The following is a 23,696-nucleotide window of genomic DNA, read 5'->3' as shown; positions in this document are numbered from 1 at the left end:
GTGGCAAGAAAAGCTTTTCTGAAGGAAAGAGATTTAAGTGTCAGGAAATCTTTCCTGAAAGTATGCTATGTATGGAAGTGAAACGTAGACAATAAACAGTTTAGACAAGAAAAGCATAGAAGCTTTTGAAATGGGGTGCTGCAGAAGAATGCTGAAGATTAGATGCTTAGATCGTGTAACTAATGAGGACTGAATAGAATTGGGGAGAAAAGAAATTTGTGGTATAACCTGACTAGAAGACAGGATCGGTTGGTAGGACACATCCTGAGACATCAAGGGATCACAAATTTAGTACTGGCGGGAAGTGTGGGGGGTAAAAATTGTAGAGGGAGACCAAGAGATAAATACAATAAGCAAATGCAGAGAGATGTAAGTTGCAGTAGTTACATGGAGATGAAGAGGCTTGCGCAGGATAAAGTAGCATGGAGAGCTGCATCAAGCCAGTCTTCGGACTGAACACCACATGTGTTCCCATGCATCCAAAACATTTTAGACTTGTTTTGTTGCTGTCCATATTTCAAAGCCATACATACCAGCATCATCAGCTGTGTTGAAGTGTTGCAGGATTGCAACATGTTACAGAAGCCATAACATTGCCTTACCTGCAAATATTTTTACCCTTATCTCAGTTGGTGCCATATTATCTTCTGTAACCATATCTCCCAAATACTTCAATTGATACACTCTTTGAAACACTTCAAACAGGTCAACACCTCTCCACCTTGCTTTGTTTCTGGTGTTTATCATATATTTGGTTTTTTCCTTACTTATGAGCAAGCCTCTTCTCATTCAAAAGCTGCATAGTTTTCTTGCAAATATTATCATATATTTGGTTTTTTCCTTACTTATGAGCAAGCCTCTTCTCATTCAAAAGCTGCATAGTTTTCTTGCAAATATTATCTGTTTCTCACAATCATGGCTAAGTACGTCCACAAATGCTGTATTCTGATCATCCTGTTTTACTTAGCAGTTCTCACATGAAAGCCTCCAGAGCTAATTAAATAATGTTGGCGATGGAGAATATCTTTGCATTAGTCCTTGAAGGATAGGAAACTTAGTGAAATATTTGCCATTAGCTTTTATTTTGCAGTTGGTGTTGGGCAGGGTCATTTTCATGAGTCTCGTTAGCTCTGTTGGTATTCTCAGCTCCTGTAATGCCTTTTGATTTATTTGGTTTAATTTTATCAGGGAAGCAAGAACAGCATTGGTCAAGCCCAGTGCTTGCCGCACCGAAACGGAGTTTATTGTGCAGTATCGTTCCCTGTATCTCTAGTAAAGCCAACCAGTGACCTCAAACAGTGCAAGGAGATCTTTTACCAGTGCTTTGCTAGACACAATTTCTTCAGGCCTGGTTGATGCGAATATTCTGTCTTTTAATCCCCAATGCCTTGCATTCGGAGATCAAATGTGATGCGTTTTCCTTGAGCACACCACACATCCTTCACTTGGTGTCTTTTTCTGTTATCCCCATTTTGTGTAGGTGTTTTTTGAAATTCCCATGGCCTGCCAATAGTCCAACCATATGTTTCATTTCTCTCCTGTTCAAGCCCAGGATTAAGAGACTTCTCTTAGAAGATGGCTTCGGCCTCAATACCTTGCCATGTTTTTGCTTTTGAACATAAGCCCAATATTCTACATGCTGTCTCCTTGTCCAGTCTCATAGTTTTATTTTGATCATCGTCTTGGTGATTGTCAGGACAATAATAATAAATGGTGTCATCGCCCCTATCCTGGCCAACCTATCGGCTTGCTCATTACCACTAATCCCTGAGTGACAAGGGACCCACAACAGGTTTACCCTATTGCTTTCCCCTAACTCCACAAGGACTTTGTGGCATTCTGCCACAATCTTTGACCTTGTTGCAGAGGCTGCCAGTGCTTTCAGGGCTGCTTGGCTGTCTGAAAAAATGAAAATGCTACGACCTCTGTAGCACCTTCGCAAATTCTCATCCAAGCACACCCTGATAGGAGATATTTCTGCTTGAAACACGGAGGCCATCTTCCCTAGAGAGGTAGCACTCCGTGTACACTGGCCCTAGCACCTTGGTCTTCTGTTTTTGAATCGTCAGTGAACCAGACTAAGTCCCCAGTATGGTGTCGAAATTTATTCTCCCAGAGCTCTCTACTTCCAATTACTATATTGAAAGGATTGTTGAAGTAGCTGGGAGTTATTATATAGTCAGCCGGCATTTCCCCAACCATACCTATGTCTAATGTCACTCAGTATTTTAGTGTGAGATCCTGGATACGCCAGTGAGTTCCAGTTTTTTCCAGTCTGTGCTGCTAATTCTTTCTGCAATGGCTAATCAGCCAATCTCTGCACCTTAGCAAGCTCCTTAGCAGCTACCTGCTGTTCCACCTTTTTCCACCACCCTGTAGCCCCCTCTCCCCCCCCCCCCCCCCAATAAGTAATCGTAAGTCTTACTACTGTGGTGTATATTCAGTCTATACTCCTGGGGCTTAAGTCCCAGTTTTTACCACAAGCTCTTATGGTACTCATTAGAGTACCTTTCCCCTTGGAACAGGTGCTCCTTATGTGGTGGTCAACAATAGTTTCTCATCCTGGGTTACCCCTAGATATTTCACTATCCTCTTCACTTGTAGAGTTTCATCGAGAAGCTTGAGATTCCAGTATATGTGTTGGATCTGCTTCCTCGTAAATAGTACTACAACAATCTTCTTAGGACTGACCCTTAGATCCTGTTTCCTGCACCAATTCTGCGTAATGGTCAGTGCTCCTTGTGCCATAGCTCTGATTGTACTTGAAAATTTGCCAAATATTACTATGATAAGATCATCTGTCTATCCCTGGCAAAAGTACTGTCTAGAGTTTAATTCTACAATGAGTTCATTCACCACAAGGTTCCACAGTAGAGAGGACATGACCCCTTCTTGTAGATAGCCTCTTGTGATGTTGATTATCATTTTTTCTTGCATCATGGTGGCTTCTGCCTTTGTACCACTAAGTGTGGCTGTAATCCACCTGCAAATGGCCAAGCCATACACCTCTGATGCCTTAACCATGGATTCGAAAGTCATGTTGTTAAAGGCCTCTTTGATGTCCAGGAAGATGCAGAGGGCTATTTCCTGAAAGGGCAGTGCTTTCTTCGCCTTCCCAACAAGTTGGTGGAGTGCAGTTTCACACGATTTTCCTAGTTGATATGTATATTGGTTTATGTGTAGAGGGACCCTAGTTAACCTCCTCTCCCTAACATGCACATTGACCAGTTTTTCTAATGTTTTAAGAAGAGAGGAGTACAGACTGATTGGTCTCATGTCCTTGGCCTTTGTATGATCAATTTTCCCTGGCTTTGGAACGAAGATAACATTAGCTGCCTCCAGATGTTAGGAATGATTCCTGCCACTAGGCTAACCCTAAATAACCTGCATAGGAACCTTATTAAGTTCACTCCTGCTTGTTGCAGGAGTGCTGGAAATATTCCATCTGGGCCAGGTGACTTGAACGGTTGGAATGTTCCCATCGTCCATTGGATTTTACTATGGTCAACACATTCTCTGGCAGATTCCCAGTTTTCCCTTCAAATACCTGTAAACTGATATCTCACAGGGATCTTGTCCTGATCTATGTTGCCTGTCAGAGTACATTGAGGAAAATGAGTCTTGAGGAGTAGTTCCAGCATTTCAAGTGCTGTCTTTGTATGTTCCCCATCCTCTTTCCTTAAAGTTCCTCCTGGGTTAGATGGTATCCTAGTGAGGCTTTTGTGAAGTCTGGCCTGAACAGCCTTAACCTCTATCTCCTTCCAGGACACCTGCTTTGCATGCTTAATTGCAAGATTGTATTTAACAAGGGCCTCCCGATATTCTGCCCATGGTCCTTTCCTTCTTACAAGGTTAAACAGTCTTCGTACCTGTTTCCTCTGTGATTCCACCAAGATACATTCTTATTTGTGCACTTCTTGGTGATTGAGCAGTTGTCTTGGTATGAGGTCATGATGGCAGAGGGCAGTCACTGCCTCTGCTACCTCCTCAAACTTACTGGATTCCTTATTGAAGTACTGACTTCCACTAGGCTTGAGTTAGGTCCCTCCTATAAGCCTCCCAGTCCATTTTCATAGTATTGCTATAGGACATGGTCTGTCTAATGCCCATTTCAGCCTTGAACTTAATATACATGTGGTCTAATGAGGAGGGCTTTAAAGCCACATTTGACATAACTACCCATCAAAGTGGAACCGTAGGTTATGTCAATTACCTCTTCCCTTCTTATATTCATAAATGTAGGTTCCTTGCCCCTATTGAGGATCTCCAAGTTATTAGTTGGAAGAAATTCTAGAAGGTTCTCACCTCTACTGTTGATGTCGGTGCTGCCCCCACTAAGTTGTGGCCATTAGCATTGCATCCAACCAATAGTTGGTCTCCCTGTTGTGCTCAGACTTCCGTCAGTCACCTCACCCCCTGAGGAGGAGGAGGAGGAGGAGGAGGAGCAGCAGCAGCAGCAGCAGCAGCAGCAGCAGCACTGTCCTCGTAGGGAAGGTATGCCGAGGCCATTACAACCTCCTCATGATACGTTCCTCACATTGCTACATTGTGATGGTCACTACGTCCCTAGAGCAAAAGTCTGCCATCGGCATAGAGGGGACTCCATTTTTTACATAAATGCACATTCTAGAGTTTCTGACATTTCTAGCATAAACCAGCTTACCTCCAGTGCTGCTGAGCCCCAATACACCCCCTTTATATAAATAGAGTTCCTGAATCAGGGCCATGTTCATTTCTTGTCTTCCCAGAAGATGACTCAGGGCAGCAGTGTCCCCTGTACTGTGTTGCATATTTATCTGCAGCACATTCAGTCTCCATCTAGCTGCCATTGTTGCTTCTGATGTCTCTGATTATCCTGACGACATCCTGCAAGAACCCCAAGAATAGTCTCAGGTACTGTTCCTGCATTGCCTTCAGGGACTTCTCTCCAACTTTTATCACAAGGCTTCGGCCATTTGGTGCAACCTTCAAGTTGATTACCTTCCAATCCTCTGTCGAGAATGTAGGGTTTTGAGACACTATTTTATCAATCAGAGTCTCTGGAGAGGTATCCTTAAGGAGTTTTGGCACCCAGATCAATGTCTTTGTGGTCTTGAAGAGCTCAGCTGCTGTCTTTATCAGCAGCTTTGCATCCTCCCATGGTGATATTAGGGGCATTTTTTTCTTAAGCCAGTCCACTGTACCCACCCCCTCACAGACAAACATAAGAGCACCGTGATCCAGATACTCTCTCCTGAATTCGGGTCCTGGACCAGTTTTCCCCCCAGTCTTCTCAAAGACAGCCCTGTGCGTGAGCTGCTCCTGCTGCGAGGTGATCTTGACCAGGGGATAGCCTTTCCGGATAATCACCACCGTAAAAATCAAGACTGCAGTACTATAGGTCTGTTTCCCTATTTCTTGCCTTGGCTTTTTCTGGGTATGCTTACCCTGAGAAGAGGGGTTTTTAGATTCCTTCCTTGTTCTCTTACTGCCTGCCCTTGATGTAGAAGGGGTTTGTACACCCCCCTTCACCCTGGGACAGTCTTTTCTTGGAGGTCTTGGGCGCAAGCCCTTTTAGTTCCCTCCACTTTTGTTCAGGAAGCCAGTCTTTCCCTTCCTTTAGCTTTTGTTCTCTAAGAAGTTTCTCCTCTGAGCCCCAGACAAGTCTTTGATCTTAATCTGGTGCAACTTCTTAGTAACCATTCCCACTTCTTGAACAGGTCTGTCCCCTGTTCAGCTGACGGGATGTTTTCCATCAGTTTTAGCCCCGATGTTTGGGTGTCATGAGGTCTCAACTTGCCCCTCAGTACTGCTATTTTCTTTCGTGTCCATTTTGGTCCTATGAGAGTTGGGAATCTAATCGGTCCACACCACGGAATCCCCATGTGGTGCAAGGCTAATTAATCATGGAGGTGACTCCGTTTGCGACACATCTTCCCATGTGCCAGGCACCCCTCAGCACAGATCACATAACACGTTGGGCTGGGTATTGAGGAGTTGGGAAAGGACAAGGAATGGATGTGGGATGACAGGTCGCTGTGGGACCCACTAAGTCTGGTCCATCAGCCAAGACCTTTCCGACCATAGGTTCCCACAGCCGGCATAGCCCTCAGCTTCACACGAACACACAAGCCTCCCCACCCACACTGACAGTGTTACGTCAAGGTGTTGTCACCCAGAGAGGTGTAATGGCTTGATAAGACCATTTCTGTTGACATTGTCATACAATTGATCCATCATTATATTGAACTGGTAACATTTTTCGATTATTGTTATGCCCCCTCCCCACTACCCCAATATCTCAACCTTTTTTTTTTTGCCTAATTCCATTTAACTAGCAAGTTATTTTAGCACTACTTGCTCTTTCATCCAAGAAGCAAGACACAGCCAGGGCAAAAGCACTGCAAGTGCAAAGACGCGAGCTGATGCCAGTGCCATAGAGACTCACTACTTCCACGAGTTGCACCAACACCACATGCGGTGCTGAGGATGAAGGTATAGACTTTGCAATCTGCCAATTACCAGACGACAATGGACAGAAGCCTACTCTGAAGATAGAAGAGCAGCTCTTGCTCACTTGCTTATAGATCATTGTCCAGGGCTGATCTAGACAGGGAATGTCGCTTAGTTAACTCTTAGAAGTGAACAGACAATTGTTGTAAATTGCATCCACTATTTACTGTGAAGTTTACCTGCAGTTGTTTGCACTTAGCCATTGAGGGCCTTTTTGTGTTCTGTTACATGCAGTGTTGCAGACTTCATTTTTCGAAGTAAACCTTTTTCACTCATTTGTGTGACTTCGTTACGTATTTGTTGGAGTGTTGTAGAATCGTTGTTCTGTCATGTTACCTGACCCTGGGGCATGGCTGTGTAGTAGTGGCAGAGAGAAATTGTCTTAGCAGTGTACAGCATTAGAAGCTGTTTCACAAACTCAGTGGCAACATAGCCTCCACAGCAGCAGTGATGAGGCCTTTACAAAACTGGCGACAAGGATTTACAAAACTACTACATCTACATCTACATGACTACTCTGCAATTCACATTTAAGTGCTTGGCAATCATACTACCTCTCTACCGTTCCACTCCTGAAAAGCGCGCAGGAAAAACGAACACCTAAACCTTTCTGTTCGAGCTCTGATTTCTCTTATTTTATTTTGATGATCATTCCTACCTATGTATGTTGGGCTCAACAAAATATTTTCGCATTCGGAAGAGAGAGTTGCTGACTGAAATTTCGTAAATAGATCTCGCTGCGACGAAAAACGTCTTTGCTGTAATGGCTTCCATCCCAATTCGCGTATCATATCTGCCACACTCTCTCCCCTACTATGTGATAATACAAAACGAGCTGCCCTTTTTTGCACCCTTTCGATGTCCTCCGTCAATCCCACCTGGTAAGGATCCCACACCGCGCAGCAATATTCTAACAGAGGACGAACGAGTGTAGTGTAAGCTCTCCCTTTAGTGGACTTGTTGCATCTTCTAAGTGTCCTGCCAATGAAATGCAACCTTTGGCTCGTCTTCCCCACAATATTATCTATGTGGTCTTTCCAACTGAAGTTGTTCGTAATTTTAACACCCAGGTACTTAGTTGAATTGACAGCCTTGAGAATTTTACTATTTATCGAGTAATCGAATTCCAACGGATTATTTTTGGAACTCATGTGGATCACCTCACACTTTTCGTTATTTAGCGTCAACTGCCACCTGCCACACCATACAGCAATCTTTTCTAAATCGCTTTGCAACTGATACTGGTCTTCGGATGACCTTAATAGATGGTAAATTACAGCATCATCTGCGAACAACCTAAGAGAACTGCTCAGATTGTCACCCAGGTCATTTATATAGATCAGGAACAGCAGAGGTCCCAGGACGCTTCCCTGGGGAACACCTGATATCACTTCAGTTTTACTCGATGATTTGCCGTCTATTACTACAAACTGCGACCTTCCTGACAGGAAATCACGAATTCAGTCGCACAACTGAGACGATACCCCATAGGCCCGCAGCGTGATTAGAAGTTGCTTGTGAGGAACGGTGTCAAAAGCTTTCCGGAAATCTAGAAATACGGAATCAACTTGAGATCCCCTGTCGATAGCAGCCATTACTTCGTGCGAATAAAGAGCTAGCTGCGTTGCACAAGAACGATGTTTTCTGAAACCATGCTGATTACGTATCAATAGATCGTTCCCTTCGAGGTGCTTCATAATGTTTGAATACAGTATATGCTCCAAAACCCTACTGCAAACAGACGTCAGTGATATAGATCTGTAGTTAGATGGATTACTCTTACTACCCTTCTTAAACACTGGTGCGACCTGCGCAATTTTCCAATCTGTAGGTACAGATCTATTAGTGAGAGAGCGGTTGTATATGAGTGCTAAGTAGGGAGCTATTGTATCAGCGTAATCTGAAAGGAACCTAATCGGTATACAATCTGGACCTGAAGACTTGCCCGTATCAAGGGATTTGAGTTGCTTCGCAACCCCTAAGGTATCTACTTCTAAGAAACTCATGATAGCAGCTGTTCATGTTTCAAATTCTGGAATATTCCATTCATCTTCCCTGGTGAAGGAATTTCGGAAAACTGCGTTCAATAACTCCGCTTTAGCGGCACAGTCGTCGGTAACAGTACTATCGGCACTGCGCAGCGAAGGTATTGACTGCGTCTTGCTGCTTGTGTACTTTACATACGACCAGAATTTCTTCGAATTTTCTACCAAATTTCGAGACAATGTTTCGTTGTGGAACCTATTAAAGGCATCTCACATTGAAGTCCGTGCCAAATTTTGCGCGTCTGTAAATTTTAGCCAATCTTCGGGATTTCGCGTTCTTCTGAACTTCGCATGCTTTTTTCCGTTGCCTCTGCAACAGAGTTTGGACCTGTTTTGTGTACCACGGGGGATCAGTTCCATCTCTTACCAATTTATGAGGTATGAGTCTCTCAATTGCTGTTGCTACTATATCTTTGAATTTGAGCCACATCTCGTCTACATTTGCATAGTCAGTTCGGAAGGAATGGAGATTATCTCTTAGGAAGGCTTCTAGTGACACTTTATCCGTTTTTTTTTAAATAAAATTATTTTGCGGTTGTTTCTGGTGGATTTGGAAGAAACGGTATTGAGCCTAGCTACAACGACCTTGTGATCACTAATCCCTGTATCAGTCATGATGCTCTCTGTCAGCTCTGGATTGTTTGTGGCTAAGAGGTCAAGTGTGTTTTTGCAACCATTTAAAATTCGCGTGGGTTCGTGGACTACTTGTACAACTACTACGTGTACAACTAAGCAGAGAATTTGCAGAAAGTAGATTTACTGCTCTTGTACCTTAATCGTAAAAAACATGCTGCAAGATTTAAATAAAAAAAGGGCTGCAAATATTATAGCTTCAGTAGCAGTTAGTCAATAGATACATTGAATGTCCTTAGTTAAGAGAAGAGCTTGTAATTACTTTCTGTTGTTATCTTTCAACATGTTGTACATGGAATGTAAATTACTTAGCTCTGAATGTGGTAAATGTAGTGTATAAAATGTGGTGTGATCAGATTGTTGCTTTTAAATTTTACATTGTGTTTACTTTCATTGCAGGAGAAGTTGAATTGGAGAATCTTCCACTAAGGAAAGATGCATTACGTCAAGTTGGGCTTCCAATACAGATACGAAGTGGTTTTATTGGAAAAGTGAAACTCCAAATACCTGTGCGTCAAATTAGAAGTGCACCATGGGTTGTCATTATTGAAAGGCTGTATGTCATAGCAGGACCATTGACACTTAATGAGGTTATTTTATGCAAATGTCTTAAATCCTGACATTACTTCAAGCAGTTCTTGACATGTATTTCATATTGTTTAAAGTATATATTATACTTGTACTTAATTAGTACCTATTTAGAGCTTGTCTGCATTTTTACTGAGAGTGAGTGTAAGTAATCATTGAAGATACAATCAATTAATTTGTAATATTTTTCAGTGGAATAAAGAAGCAGAAGAAAATGCTGATCAGGAATATAAATTGTATCTCCTGGATGCAATGGAAGCAAGATGGCGTGCAGAAACTGAAACACCGCAGGAAGGTTCTTATTCTTCGTGGTTCAGTTATGGCACTGGTCTCGTGACTAATATTGTAGAAAATTTGCAGGTATGTGGTTTTATATGTGCGTAACACAAATGGCAATAAATAGGAGTTTCACATAGTATTGATGTTAATAGAACTACACCGAAAAAATTGTTTTTGAAAAAAAACATTAGTAATTACATCAAACGTTCCTGTGCAATTAAAGTTTAAACTTTGAACTTATATAGTGTGAATGAAGACAAGGCAAAAACATTTTAGCATGGATTTTGAAGTATACTTGTGTTCTAGTTTGCAGTAAACATTGTTGAAAGTTAAGGAGAGTGAACCAAGAACTGACACATTTATAAGTAGGGAGAATTAAGAATTTTTTTTTAGATTTGTCTATTTTGGAAGGAAATAAACTCTTGAGTTTTGATAGACTGTTGTAACCTGTCTTTTTCAAAAGTCCTATTATAATTTTTTGGCTTATCTCTATATCATCGTAAAAAGTCAAATTTTGGGGGAAACTGTTTCCAAGATTCCACAAAATACTGAAATACATATAATGAATTGTAGATGTTTTCAATTTATTCACTGGTAATGAGGTTATAAGAAAAGTTATTGATTTGATAAGATAATAACAGTACTGACTATACTCGTGTATATGTTAGGTATTTGTGAATTGTAACAAAAGACAGCGAGAGAACTTCGCGCTGTGCATAACTTCTGGCTACATGACATTTCACAGCTGTTGCTGGCCTTGATGAATGTTTTGAATTACTTTATTGCCACAGAATGTATAGGACCAGATAAAATATTTTGTTGTTAAGTTGAAGAGTAAGCTGTCAAAAATAAAAATCTGCGTGATAAAGTTACCTATGGTATGCTACTTGCAAAGCAAATGACAGTAGTTATAATAGTAATATCATATTTAGGTTGAACAATCTTCAAAACTGTGAAAATTCTTTAGAAAAGATGTGGATAGTCTACTGCCATGGAACGAAGAAACACACACATCACAAACTGCAGTGAGAGAATTAGTTGTGACAAGCATAGACTGCGCATATGCAGGAAAAGTGACCGAAGTTATTAAGGGAGTTATAACAGAAAATCCCTAGGTATAAGTCTCTTTTGCACACCAAAACAACTAAAAGTCTATAGTGAAGTGTAAACATGATAAAGTTATGTGCAAAGGAAGCTAGTTGTTATACCAATTACAAAGGGATCAATCATCTAGTACATTCTTTGGAGTAATAGTTTAAGAAGTATATTGGAGAATGCTTCAGATTAGCAAGAAATTAGGTTAAGAAAAGGCATATCAGCAATGGACACTATTTTTTTAATTTTTTGCTGCTTCCCAAATAGAGATCAAGAGGAAACGTCATATTACATTTATTAATTTACATAAAGAATTTTATTACTTTAAAACGAAGAAATTGTGGACCATTAGAAAGAAGCCAACAACAAAATTTTGAATGTAAGAAATTCATATAAAATATGTGTCTACAATATATTATGCCATATGGCTACATAACAGAGACGACTTATGTGCTGTTTGGTTGACAGTATCAGTAATATCTAATTTCTCGGTTTACACTCATCTGAGTGCTTGATTCATAAAAATAATAATTGTTTGAGGGGATGTTCAGTTAGTTGGCCTTTCTGCTGATTGTGAATATTTGATTTTAAGAGGCAAAGAAATATTTCATTTTATAGTTACAATGTATTCCACTGTGAGTGTCTTTCGGTTTCATGAACTTTATACTTTATGTTCCTCTGTGTGCTATTATAAATAATTTTCAATTTTAGCAAATGTATTTTTTTTCTTTCCTTTAGTTTTTCAAATTAAAGGAAATATTTTTCTGTGTAAATTAGTTTTAAGTATCTACATAATTTTTATATATCATCTATATTTTCAGTTAAGAATAAAGGATGTTCATGTGCGCTATGAGGATGATGTAACTGTACCTGGAGAGATGTTTGTATGTGGTGTGACTATTGACTCACTGACTGCTCAAAGCTGCGATGATAAATGGATACCACGATTCACAAATTGGGAGGCAGGAGGCACCAGTTTCAAACTTGTGGAGCTGAACACACTTGCTCTGTATTGGGACACTGTAAATACATTGCTGGGGAATTTACCTTTAGACGAACTGGCTGTGAGTATACCAGTTTTCATTTGAAGTGTAGTTTTGCCATTTCAGTAATGGTTAAGAGTTGCAGATATCTGCCACATGAAATTTAAGTAACTGGATGTAATGGGACACGTATGATATTTCAAGAAAATAAAATTTTATAGAATACTTAAGTCAGTTACTTAACATTATTATTTTTTAACTTTATGGCTAATGAAAGTTACACAATTTTAGGTAAAAATGTCGAAATCATCTACATGGGAGCACCATTTTTTGATGTCTCCCGTGAGCGCACAGGCACATATTAAACAGAACAGGAGTGAACAACCGCTACGTTCAAAGACACAGCCACGTATTGTGTGTGATCTGCAGCTAGATGAGGTCCCATTAACTCTGGTGGATGTAAGTGAAAGAAAAATTAAGATAGTAATCTCATATGTAGTCATTGTTTAATGGTTGCTAGTTGGCGATGTTACGAGCAGTGTTAGTTGTCGTAACTGTCAACTTTGTGAGTTAAGACAAATGGTACTGCTCAGTTAACTCTTAGTATTTTAAGGATTTAGGGAGGGGGAAGGGTTGTTGATGTAGACTCATAATGTGTTATGAGTGGGAGATAATTTGATCTCTGACTTCACATGGTAACCAGTTCAGGTAATATTACTGCCAAATAGTACCTTGTACTACACACGTAAAAGGAAGTTTTGCATCACCTCGGATCCGAGAGTTCCAAAACACATACAGAAAATTGAAATAGGGATCAATATAAACATCATCTCCACCCTTTTTATAGCTTTTAAAACGACACATTGCATGTTGTACCATCACACAGCGAGACCTTCAGTTAGCCTTCTGCCACCAAGCAGTGTGTCAGCAGTGCACAAGTAGCAGGAAGTGGCTTATTTAGCGTTCATGTAAGTGTTGTAGTCAAGTTGAAAATTTGGTTGAGTGTTCTTAGCGCACTTGTTTAGTTAAATCTGCCAAATCATTGTGTAGTTTCGTATTTAGCATTGGCAGATTTGCATTTTAATATATGTGATGCGTAAAGTCACGTAGTAGTCTGTCATTTGTTTATTTCTTTCAAATAGTCTTTGTACGTTACTGAGAGTACAGTTAGCCTTCTGCCGCCGAGCAGTGTGTCAGCAGTGAACAAGTAGCAGCGTTACTGCATTTACTAGGCAGTCTTGTATTTTAATAACCATTTAAATTTTGTGTCAAATTGTTTGTGCTCTCTGTAGATTAGTTCAGATGTTCTTTGCACAACAATATTTAGCATGGATAGGGACTGCAACTGCTGTGTTCGGATGCGGGCTGAGTCAGCATCCCTTCGCTCCGAGCTTCAGGCAGTGTTGGCTTCGGTCACACAGCTTGAGGCTGTTGCCAATGGGCTTCACTGTGGGGGTCCGGACGGGGGTTTGTCGGGGATGGCCAGTTCGTTCCACGCATCCCTCGATCAGACTACGGCTGTGGCTGCCCGGGATACTGCCCACATTGAGGCTGACCCCTCACCCGTGGTAGAGTGGGAGGTCGTCTCGAGGTGTGGCAGGGGGCAAAAGACATTCCAGAGGGCTGAACAGAAGGCCTCTCCAGTTTGTCTGATGAAACGGTTTCAGGCTCTGTCTCTGGCTGATACTGATCTTCGGCCGGACGTGGCTGCTTGTGCTGTTCCAGAGGTTGCCCCTCGGTCTGCAAGATCCGGGCGGTCGCAGAGGGTGGACTTACTGGTAGTTGGGAGCTCCAATGTCAGGTGCGTAATGGGGCCCCTTAGGGATATGTCTGCAAGGGAGGGGAAGAAAACCAATGTGCACTCCGGGGGGGAGTCATTCCAGATGTGGAAAGGGTCCTTCCGGATGCCATGAAGGGTACAGAGTGCACTCATCTGCAGGTGGTCACTCATGTCGGCACCAATGATGTGTGTCACTATGGATCGGAGGAAATCCTCTCTGGCTTCCGGCGGCTATCTGATTTGGTGAAGACTGCCAGTCTCGCTAGCGGGATGAAAGCAGAGCTCACCATCTGCAGCATTGGCGACAGGACTGACTGCCGACCTTTGGTGCAGAGCCGAGTAGCACGTCTGAATCAGGGGCTGACATGGTTCTGCGACCGTGTGGGCTGCAGATTCCTTGACTTGCCCCATAGGGTAGTGGGGTTTCGGGTTCCACTGGATAGGTCAGGAGTCCACTACACACAGCAGGGTAGCAGGGATTGTGTGGCATGGACTGGGCGGTTTTTTAGGTTAGGTGGCCTCAGGCAAGTACAGAAAGGACAACAGCCTCAAAGGGTGCGGGGCAAAGTCAGGACATGTGGTGACCAAGCGGCAATCGGTATTGTAATTGTAAACTGTTAAAGCTGCATGGGTAAAGTACCGGAACTTCAAGCGCTGATAGAAAGCACCAAAGCTGAAATCGTTATAGGTACAGAAAGCTGGCTGAAGCCAGAGATAAATTCTGCCGAAATTTTTACAAAGGCACAGACGGTGTTTAGAAAGGATAGATTGCATGCAACCGGTGGTGGCATGTTAGTTGCCGTTAGTATTAGTTTATCCTGTAGTGAAATAGAAGTGGATAGTTCACGTGAATTATTATAGGTGGAGGTTATACTCAACAACCGAGCTAGGTTAATAATTGGCTCCTTTTACCAACCTCCCGACTCAGCAGCATTAGTGGCAGAACAACTGAGAGAAAATCTGGAATACATTTCATATAAATTTCCTCAGCATGTCATAGTCTTAGGTGGAGATTTCAATTTACCAGATATAGACTGGGACACTCAGATGTTTAGGACGGGTGATAGGGACAGAGCATCGAGTGACATTATACTGAGTGCACTGTCCGAAAATTACCTCGAGCAATTAAACAGAGAACTGACTCGTGGAGGTAACATCTTGGACCTACTGATAACAAACAGACCCAAACTTTTCAACTCTGTAAGTACAGAACAGGGAATCAGTGATCATAAGGCCGTTGCAGCATCCCTGAATATGGAAGTAAATAGGAATATAAAAAAAAGGGAGGAAGGTTAACTGTTTAGCAAGAGTAATAGACAGATTTCAGACTACCTAACAGATCAAAACGAAAATTTCTGTTCCGACACTGACAGTGTTGAGTGTTTATGGAAAAAGTTCAAGGCAATCCTAAAATGTGTTTTAGTGCTGAGTAAAACTGTGAGGGACGGGAAAATCCCGCCATGGTTCAACAACAAAGTTAGGAAACTACTGCGAAAGCAAAGAGAGCGTCACTGCAAATTTAAACGCAGCCAAAAACTTCTCAGATAAACAGAAGCTAAATGATGTCAAAGTTAGCGTAAGGAGGACTATGTGTGAAGCATTCAGTGAATTCAAAAGTAAAATTCTATGTACTGACTTGACAGAAAATCCTCGGAAGTTCTGGTCTTACGTTAAATCAGTGAGCGGATCGAAACAGCGTATCCAGACACTGTGGGATGATAGTGGCATTGAAACAGAGGATGACACACATAAAGCTGAAATACTAAACACCTTTTTCCAAAGCTGTTTCACAGAGGAAGACCGCACTGCAGTTCCTTCTCTAAATCCTTGCACGAACAAAAAAAATGGCTGACATCAAAATAAGTGTCCAAGGAATAGAAAAGCAACTGAAATCACTCAACAGAGGAAAGTCCACTGGACCTGTCACAATACCAATTCGATTCTACACAGAGTACGTGAAAGAACTTGCCCCCTTCTAACAGCCGTGTACCGCAAGTCTCTAGAGGAATGGAAGGTTCCAAATTATTGGAAAAGAGCACAGGTAGTCCCGGTTTTCAAGAAGGGTCGTCGAGCACACGCGCAACACTATAGGCCTATATCTCTGACATCGATCTGTTGTAGAATTTTAGAACATGTTTTCTGCTCACGTATCATGTCATTTCTGGAAACCCAGAATCTGCTCTGTAGGATTCAATATGGATTCAGGAAACAGTGATTGTGTGAGACCCAACTCGCTTTATTTGTTCATGAGGCCCAGAAAATATTAGATACAGGCTTCCAGGTAGATGCCATTTTCCTTGACTTCTGGAAGATGTTCGATACAGTTCCGCACTGTCGCCTTATCAGCCTACGGAATATCAGACCTGCTGTGTGGCTGGATTGAAGAGTTTTTAGCAAACAGAACACAGCATGTTGTTCTCAATGGAAAGACTTCTACAGACATTAAAGTAACCTCTGGTGTGCTACAGGGGAGTGTTATGGGACCATTGCTTTTCACAATATATATAAATGACCTAGTAAATAGTGTTCGAAGATCCATGCGGCTTTTCGCGGGTGATGCTGTAGTATACAGAGAAGTTGCAGCATTAGAAAATTGCAGCAAAATGCAGGAAGATCTGCAGCGGATAGGCACTTGGTGCAGGGAGTGGCAACTGACCCTTAACATAGACAAATGTAATGTATTGCGAATACATAGAAAGAAGGATCCTTTATTGTATGATTATATGATAGCAGAACAAACACTGGTAGCAGTTACTTCTGTAAAATATCTGGGAGTATGCGTATGAATGATTTGAAGTGCAATGATCATATAAAATTAATTGTTGGTAAGGCAGGTGCCAGGTTGAGATTCATTGGTAGAGTCCTTAGAAAATGTAGTCCATCAACAAAGGAGGTGGCTTACAAAACACTCGTTCGACCTATATTTGAGTATTGCTCATCAGTGTGGGATCCGTACCAGGTCGGGTTGACAGAGGAGATGGAGAAGATCCAAAGAAGAGCGGTGTGTTTAGTCACAGGGTTATTTGGTAAGCGTGATAACGTTACGTAGATGTTTAGCAAACTCAAGTGGCAGACTCTGCAAGAGAGGCGCTCTGCATCGCGGTGTAGGTTGCTGTCCAGGTTTCGAGAGGGTGCGTTTCTGGATGAGGTATCGAATATATTGCTTCCCCCTACTTATACCTCCTGAAGAGATCACGAATGTAAAATTAGAGAGATTCAAGTGCGCATGGAGGCTTTCCGTCAGTCGTTCTTCCTGCGAACCATACGCGACTGGAACAGGAAAGGGAGGTAATGACAGTGGCATGTAAAGTGCCCTCCACACCACACCGTTGGGTGGCTTGTGGAGTGTAAATGTAGATGTAGATGGTGGTCCAGATTACTGTACTCTCCAGTACCTCTAATACCGAGCAGCACGTCCTCTTGCATTGATGCATGCCTGTATTCATCGTGGCATACTATCCACAAGTTTATCAGGCACTGTTGGTCCAGATTGTCCCACTCCTCAGCTGCAGTTCGGCGTAGATCCCTCAGAGTGGATGGTCGGTCACATCGTCCATAAACAGCCTTCCATTTTCAATCTGTACCAGGCATGTATGGTAGGGTTCAATCTGGAGAACATGCTGGCCACTCTAGTTGAGCGATGTTGTTACCCTGAAGGAAGTCATCCACAAGATGTGCATGGTGGCAGCACAAATTGTCGTCCATGAAGACGAATGCCTTACCAATATGCTGTTGATATGGTTACATTATCAGTCGGAGGATGGCATTCACGTATCGTACAGTTGTTACGGCGCCTTCTATGACTACCAGTGGTGTAAGTCGGCCCCATGTAATGCCACCCTAAAACAAGGGGGTACCTCCACCTTGCTGCACTCACTGGACAGTGTGTCTAAGGTGTTCAGGCTGACCGGGTTGTCTCCAAACACGTCCGACGATTGTCTGGTTGAAGGCATATGCGACACTCATCAGTAAAGAGAACATGATGCCAATCCTGAGCGGTCCATTTGGCATGTTGTTGGGCCCATCTGTACTTTGCTGCATGGTGTCATAGTTACAAAGATGGACCTTGCCATGGACATCAGGATTGAAGTTGCGCATCATGCAGCCTATTGCGCACAGTTTGGGCCATGACACGACGTCCTGTGGCTGCACAAAAAGCATTAATCAACATGGTGGCATTGCTTTCAGGATTCCTCCAAGCCATAATCTGTAGATAGCGAGCATCTGCTGCAGTAGTAGCCCTTGGGCGGCCCAAGTGAGGCATGTCATCGACAGTTCCTGTCTCTCTGTATCTCCTCCATGTCTGAACAACATCGCTTTGGTTCACTCTGAGACGCATGGACACTTCCCTGGTTGAGAGCCCTTCCTGGCACAAAGTAACAATGTGGACGCAATCGAACCGCAGTATAGACGGTCTAGGCACGGTTGAATTGCAGACAACATGAGCTGTGTACCTCCTTGCTGGTGGAATGAGTGAAACTGATCAGCTGTTGGACCCGTGTGTCTAATAGGCGCTGCTCATGCATAGTTGTTCACATCTTTGGGCGGGTTTAGTGACATCTCTGAACAGTCAAAGGGACTGTGTCTGTGATACAACATCCACAGTCAGTGTCTATTTTCAGGAGTTCTGGGAACCAGGGTGATGCAAAACTTTTTTTGATATGTGTATTTTAGGATTGTGTGTTTGATGTTCGATATTGGTGATTTTTAATACTTTTTTTTAAAGGCAAGCACTCAAATATGAACTGTATGTTATAAATGATAAAGAAATGCTTGATGTGTGTGGATCAGTTAATAACATAAATACATTGTTAATTTGTAGCTGCACATAACATTTTAATTAAATTTACTTGTCACCACTTTGAAGGTCATTTTAAGAAGATAAGCTACAGGATTTGGTTTTATAACGGTGGCTGTTTGTATTTAACATAGGTTACAAGGTTACCAGCACAAAAACTCTCCTGTTTCTCATTCTGGAAACATCCCCCAGGCTGTGGCTAAGCCATGTCTCCGCAATATTCTTTCTTTCAGGAGTGCTAGTTCTGCAAGGTTCGCAGGAGAGCTTCTGTAAAGTTTGGAAGGTAGGAGACGAGATACTGGCAGAAGTAAAGCTGTGAGGACTGGGCGTGAGTCGTGCTTCGGTAGCTCAGATGGTAGAGCACTTGCCCGCGAAAGGCAAAGGTCCCGAGTTCGAGTCTCGGTCGGGCACACAGTTTTAATCTGCCAGGAAGTTTCATATCAGCGCACACTCCGCTGCAGAGTGAAAATCTCATTCTGGTCTCCTGTTCCCGTTCAGTACCAATTAGTTGTAGTGAGCAGCAAAGTGATTTTGTATTTAGAAAAATAGTTGTTTGTCTTCAAAGTTTCATGCAGTGGTAAAACAGCTTTTCCTAATTCAGTGTAAAACATTGGTTGCACAAAAATATATAGATAAATACGATTCAGCAGTTACTTTCAGAATAATGCTCACTACTTCATTTTTCTGTGACTATCTGAACAGAAAAAACACGTCATTACAAAAACTGGTGACAGACACACACACACACACACACACACACACACACACACACACACACACACACACACACACGTGTTAGCATAGATAATACTCTCTTTGCTTATTGAAAAATTTTTCAGCTTAAAATATAGTTCCTGTCTTACCCCTATTTAATCTTACTGAAACCTTCCAGTGCCTCCAGGTCTCTTGAATATATGCAATCTTCTGTCACATTTTTTAAACCATATGTTGCAATGATTAAGTTGTGGTCTGCACAGAATTCTACCTGGGGCTTCCAGTTTTATTTCTTTTTCCCAGTTCATGTCATCCTAATATTTTTCATTCTCTTCCTCTTCCTCCTGTAAAATTCCAATCCCTCATCACTATTAAATTTTCACCTTCCTTAACACACTCAATAATTTTAATTTATATAAACATAAATTTGTTAAATATCATCATCATCATCTTACTAATGGGCATGCATACTTGTGCTACAACGATCAATGGTGAAGTTGTGCCTATCTTGATTATGATAATCCATCCACTTTGCTTGTAGATTATTTAATATTTGGCCAGTATCAATGATTAGCTCATCTTCAGAAATTTAAACAACAATGTGGAAAGAATAGATTACTGCTCACCATACAGAGGAGTTGTTAGTCGCATAAAGTCACAATGAGAAAGATTGTTAAAATGTTAAACACTGCAACTGCATCTGACAGAGCAGCAATCAGGGATGGGTGGTTGGTGTAAAGAAAAGGTGTAAGGCAGGCAGGGGGGAAGGATAGCAGGATAAGGGTAGGGGAAGATGCTAGTGCTGCCTAGCAGAGCATGCAGGGACTAGATGGAGACAGAACACGGCTGTTGGGTGCTACATTGGGAGGCTGTTTTGTTGGGGGGGGGGGGGATAAGAGAAGAGGAAAGGACTTGCAGGTGCCTTGGCAAGATAGATGTGTGTAGCATTGGAGTGGGAGCAGGGAAGGGATAGGAAGGTCTGAGACAAGGGACTAGCAAAGGTATGGGCCAAGGAGGTTATGGGAATGAAAGATACGTTACAGGGTGAGGTCCTACCTGTGCAGTTCAGAAAAACTGATGTTCATAGGAAGAATCCAGATGGCATGGGCTGTGCAGCAGTCATTAATGTGAATGTACCATTGGGTGGCATGTTCAGCAGCTTGGTCGGTGCTCTTCTGTGGCTGAACAGTGGGTCTGTGGGAAGTGTAGAAGACTTGAGAGACAAGGGATGGGAGATCTGTTCGTGGACAAGGTTCGGATGATAATAGGGGCTGGGAAGCCCTCTGTGAGGCACTTGGCATTTTTGGAGAGAGACTGCTTGTCACTACAGGTGTGACGACTGTCAGTGGTTAGGTTGTATGGAAGGGACTTCATGGTATGAATTGATTTTTGCTTATTTCATTTGTGTTTTGCTTGTTGGCTGTGATCATCCAAGAATGAAGAGTATTATATGGCTGTAGACAGTGAGTACATCCTCCCTGTGCCATAGACAATGCAGTGGTAATTACAAATGATGAAAATTGGGAATCAGTGTGTATGGATCATAAATTGTTTTAAAAAACTTTCTTCTTTCAATTTTAGCATTTTTTGATGACTGTGGCTATTCTTCAGAGTCACTCTCTAGCAAACTTTACATTAGTAGTTTAGTAGTTAAGAGATTACAAGCTTTTTATGCACTGTAATGATACTTAAATTCACATTGCTAACACAGCTGAACAATTAGTGGCGGCAGTGGGAAACAGGAATGAAGTCTCACAGTGAACTGGAAAAATGCAGAAACAAGAGAAATAAGATACACATTAAAATACTATCTGTTAGGTTGTGATGTGATGAGAATCAACAAGTGAGGCTACAGTGAAATGGGCCTCATATTCTACCACAGCTAAATAACAGATCAAACATGTTCCTCAAACCTACTGCAGCAGTCAACTACTCAACCAGCATGTTTGCACTAAACTGCTGTGGCCATCAACCTTGGGGCACTGCTCATTGCAACTGCTGTAGCAGTTCACCATAGGATTACACTTCAGTGCTGTGAGATTCCCATCTTGCTGTTGCAGTCCTTAATAAATATGATAGTTGCTGTTTTATAAGTGGAAAAAAGACAAAAATATGAGCTGTGGCTCACTTCTGATACTCATAGTGAGAAACCTTTGTGATTTCATGTTTGATGAAATCTTTCTGTTGTTTAGTTTACTGTGTTACAGTGATAAATAATAAAATGATTTGTTCCAGTGGCAGTATGCACAGATGGTAGGCTGCATAAAAGGCCTTAACAAAGTAGGAAAACTGTTTAGACGACGACGTTGGCGCCCAACGGAGCAGCCGTCAGTCTGTCCTCGGCAGTGGTGGCTGTATGCTGCTCGCTGCCATGACTTGCTCTTGCCAGATACACCCTTGACAGGTAGTGCAGGTTGGCAGCAAGCACTTTCACGTGCCAAAGATAATGTGCAGTATGTAAAACTGTATTCCCATAGTCTGGCCAACCCGGGTGCGGCCCCATTAGACAAGCAGCTGCGCACCCGCATAGAAACTGTACGAAGCTTGGATGAACTACGGATTCTTCGTGAGGTTTGTAAATGCACTGTAATTTTTTTGCTTAGTCTTGTATGTATTTTGGTTTTTCATTTGCAAAACACTTCAAAAATATGTAACTAATGTATTAATGAAATGTATGACATAATGGTTATGTGTGATGTTGTAGAAATCAGTAATTGGTGGTTGTGAACACCAGTAATCCAAATGAAGTTGGGCTTGATAAAAGAGTAATTTATTTTCTATTGTTGCTATGTAACAGAAAGCAAGTGCTTTCATATTCATTTACCCTGTATTTTGGAGGGAGGGAGGGGGAGAGAGAGAGAGAGAGAGAGAGAGAGAGAGAGAGAGAGAGAGAGAGAGAGAATTCGTTATTGTTGACAGTGATAAGCATGCAAGACTACACTAGACTTGCAGTATATTTTGAAAGGCGACAGGCAGCTCTGAGTTACCACCATGACAGTAGTCACTTTAACTAGTAAACCTTCCACTTGACTACCTGTCCCATGCATCTGCTAAATTGCTTTTGCCCATTAATTGTGTTTGTTGTTGATAGGGTGCATTAGAGGTTATCACAGTTATCAGAATCTAAATGAACCTCAGTGCTGAAATAGTGTTAATGAAATAGTGGCCCTGTCATTATTTTGTCAATTGTTGATGAGTGATTAGTATATCAACATGGGATTGATGTTTTGTAAAAGTTATGGCACAAGTTTATGTATTAAAATTGGACAAAAATACATGTTAAGTGTGATGAGAAAAATAAAACATGATCTGATGGTAGCACAAATATGCAAAGAACAGTTAACAATCCTGTGTGGCGGCTAGTTGACAAAGACTAAGGTTTGGCTGTTTGAACTATTTGCTCTGGCTCAGATTATGGATAACAAAATCTGAAATTATCTAACACTGAGTAGATTTAATGAATGTGTTTAACTATTAAGTGTCTTTTTCAGGAAGTGGTGAAAAGAGACCTCTGCTATGACTATGTAAGTCACTCGTGGACTAGGAAATATATTACACCAATGAATGACAATATTATGGAAAGGATAATTGCTACTCACTGTATAGAGGAGGTGATGAGTCGCAGACAGACACAACAAAAAGACTGCTATACATATAAGATTATGGCCAAAAGGCCTTCTTATAAAGTTGAAAACACACACACACACACACACACACACACACACACTCACACACACACACACACACACACACACACACACTCACACAAGCACAACTCTCACACATGTTACCACTGTTTCTGGCCACTGAGGCCAGACTGCCAGCAAGTGCACCTGATGGGAGAAGCAGTCTGTGGGTTATGGTGTTAAGGATGAGACTGGGGCCAGGAGGGTGGTGGTGGTGGTGGTGGTGGTGGTGGTGGTGGTGGAATGTATGGGACAGATCTTGCATCTAACTGTGTTGCAAGGATATGAGCCATGAGGCAAGCAGTTGGGAACAGGGGTGGAGTAGGAGTGAACAGGAATATTGCGTAGGTTTGGTGGGCACCACACTACCACTCTGGGAGCATAGGGAAGGATAGTGGGTCGAGTTTTCTTCAATTTAGGCCATGATGAGAGGTAGTTGAAACCCTGGCAGACAATGTGATTCAGTTGCTCCAGTACTGGGCGGTACTGAGTCACGAGAGGAGTGCTCCTTTGTGGCCAGGTGGTTGGTATGAGGGAGATGGTGGGTGATTGGAGACAGGGCATGGGAGATTTGTTTCTGTACAAGGTTGGGAGGGTAATTAC

The 23,696-nt window shown here is 42.1% G+C and overlaps 1 protein-coding gene across 1 annotated transcript in view; it reads left to right on the top strand.

Moving 5' to 3' along the window:
* The window catches only part of LOC126251307 (intermembrane lipid transfer protein VPS13D), a 520,493-nt gene that overhangs the window by 18,824 nt on the left and 477,973 nt on the right, over positions 1-23,696 (top strand). Inside the window, 5 exon segments of the mRNA XM_049951633.1 lie at positions 9,570-9,760; positions 9,951-10,118; positions 11,954-12,196; positions 12,407-12,574; positions 21,643-21,978. Coding sequence (XP_049807590.1) covers positions 9,570-9,760; positions 9,951-10,118; positions 11,954-12,196; positions 12,407-12,574; positions 21,643-21,978 — 1,106 coding nt within the window.

The sequence above is a fragment of the Schistocerca nitens genome, chromosome 4 (assembly GCF_023898315.1).
Source record: "Schistocerca nitens isolate TAMUIC-IGC-003100 chromosome 4, iqSchNite1.1, whole genome shotgun sequence".
NCBI lineage: Eukaryota > Metazoa > Arthropoda > Insecta > Orthoptera > Acrididae > Schistocerca > Schistocerca nitens.
Note: the sequence above shows the minus strand (reverse complement) of the source record. Positions and strands in the feature narration are given on the sequence as shown.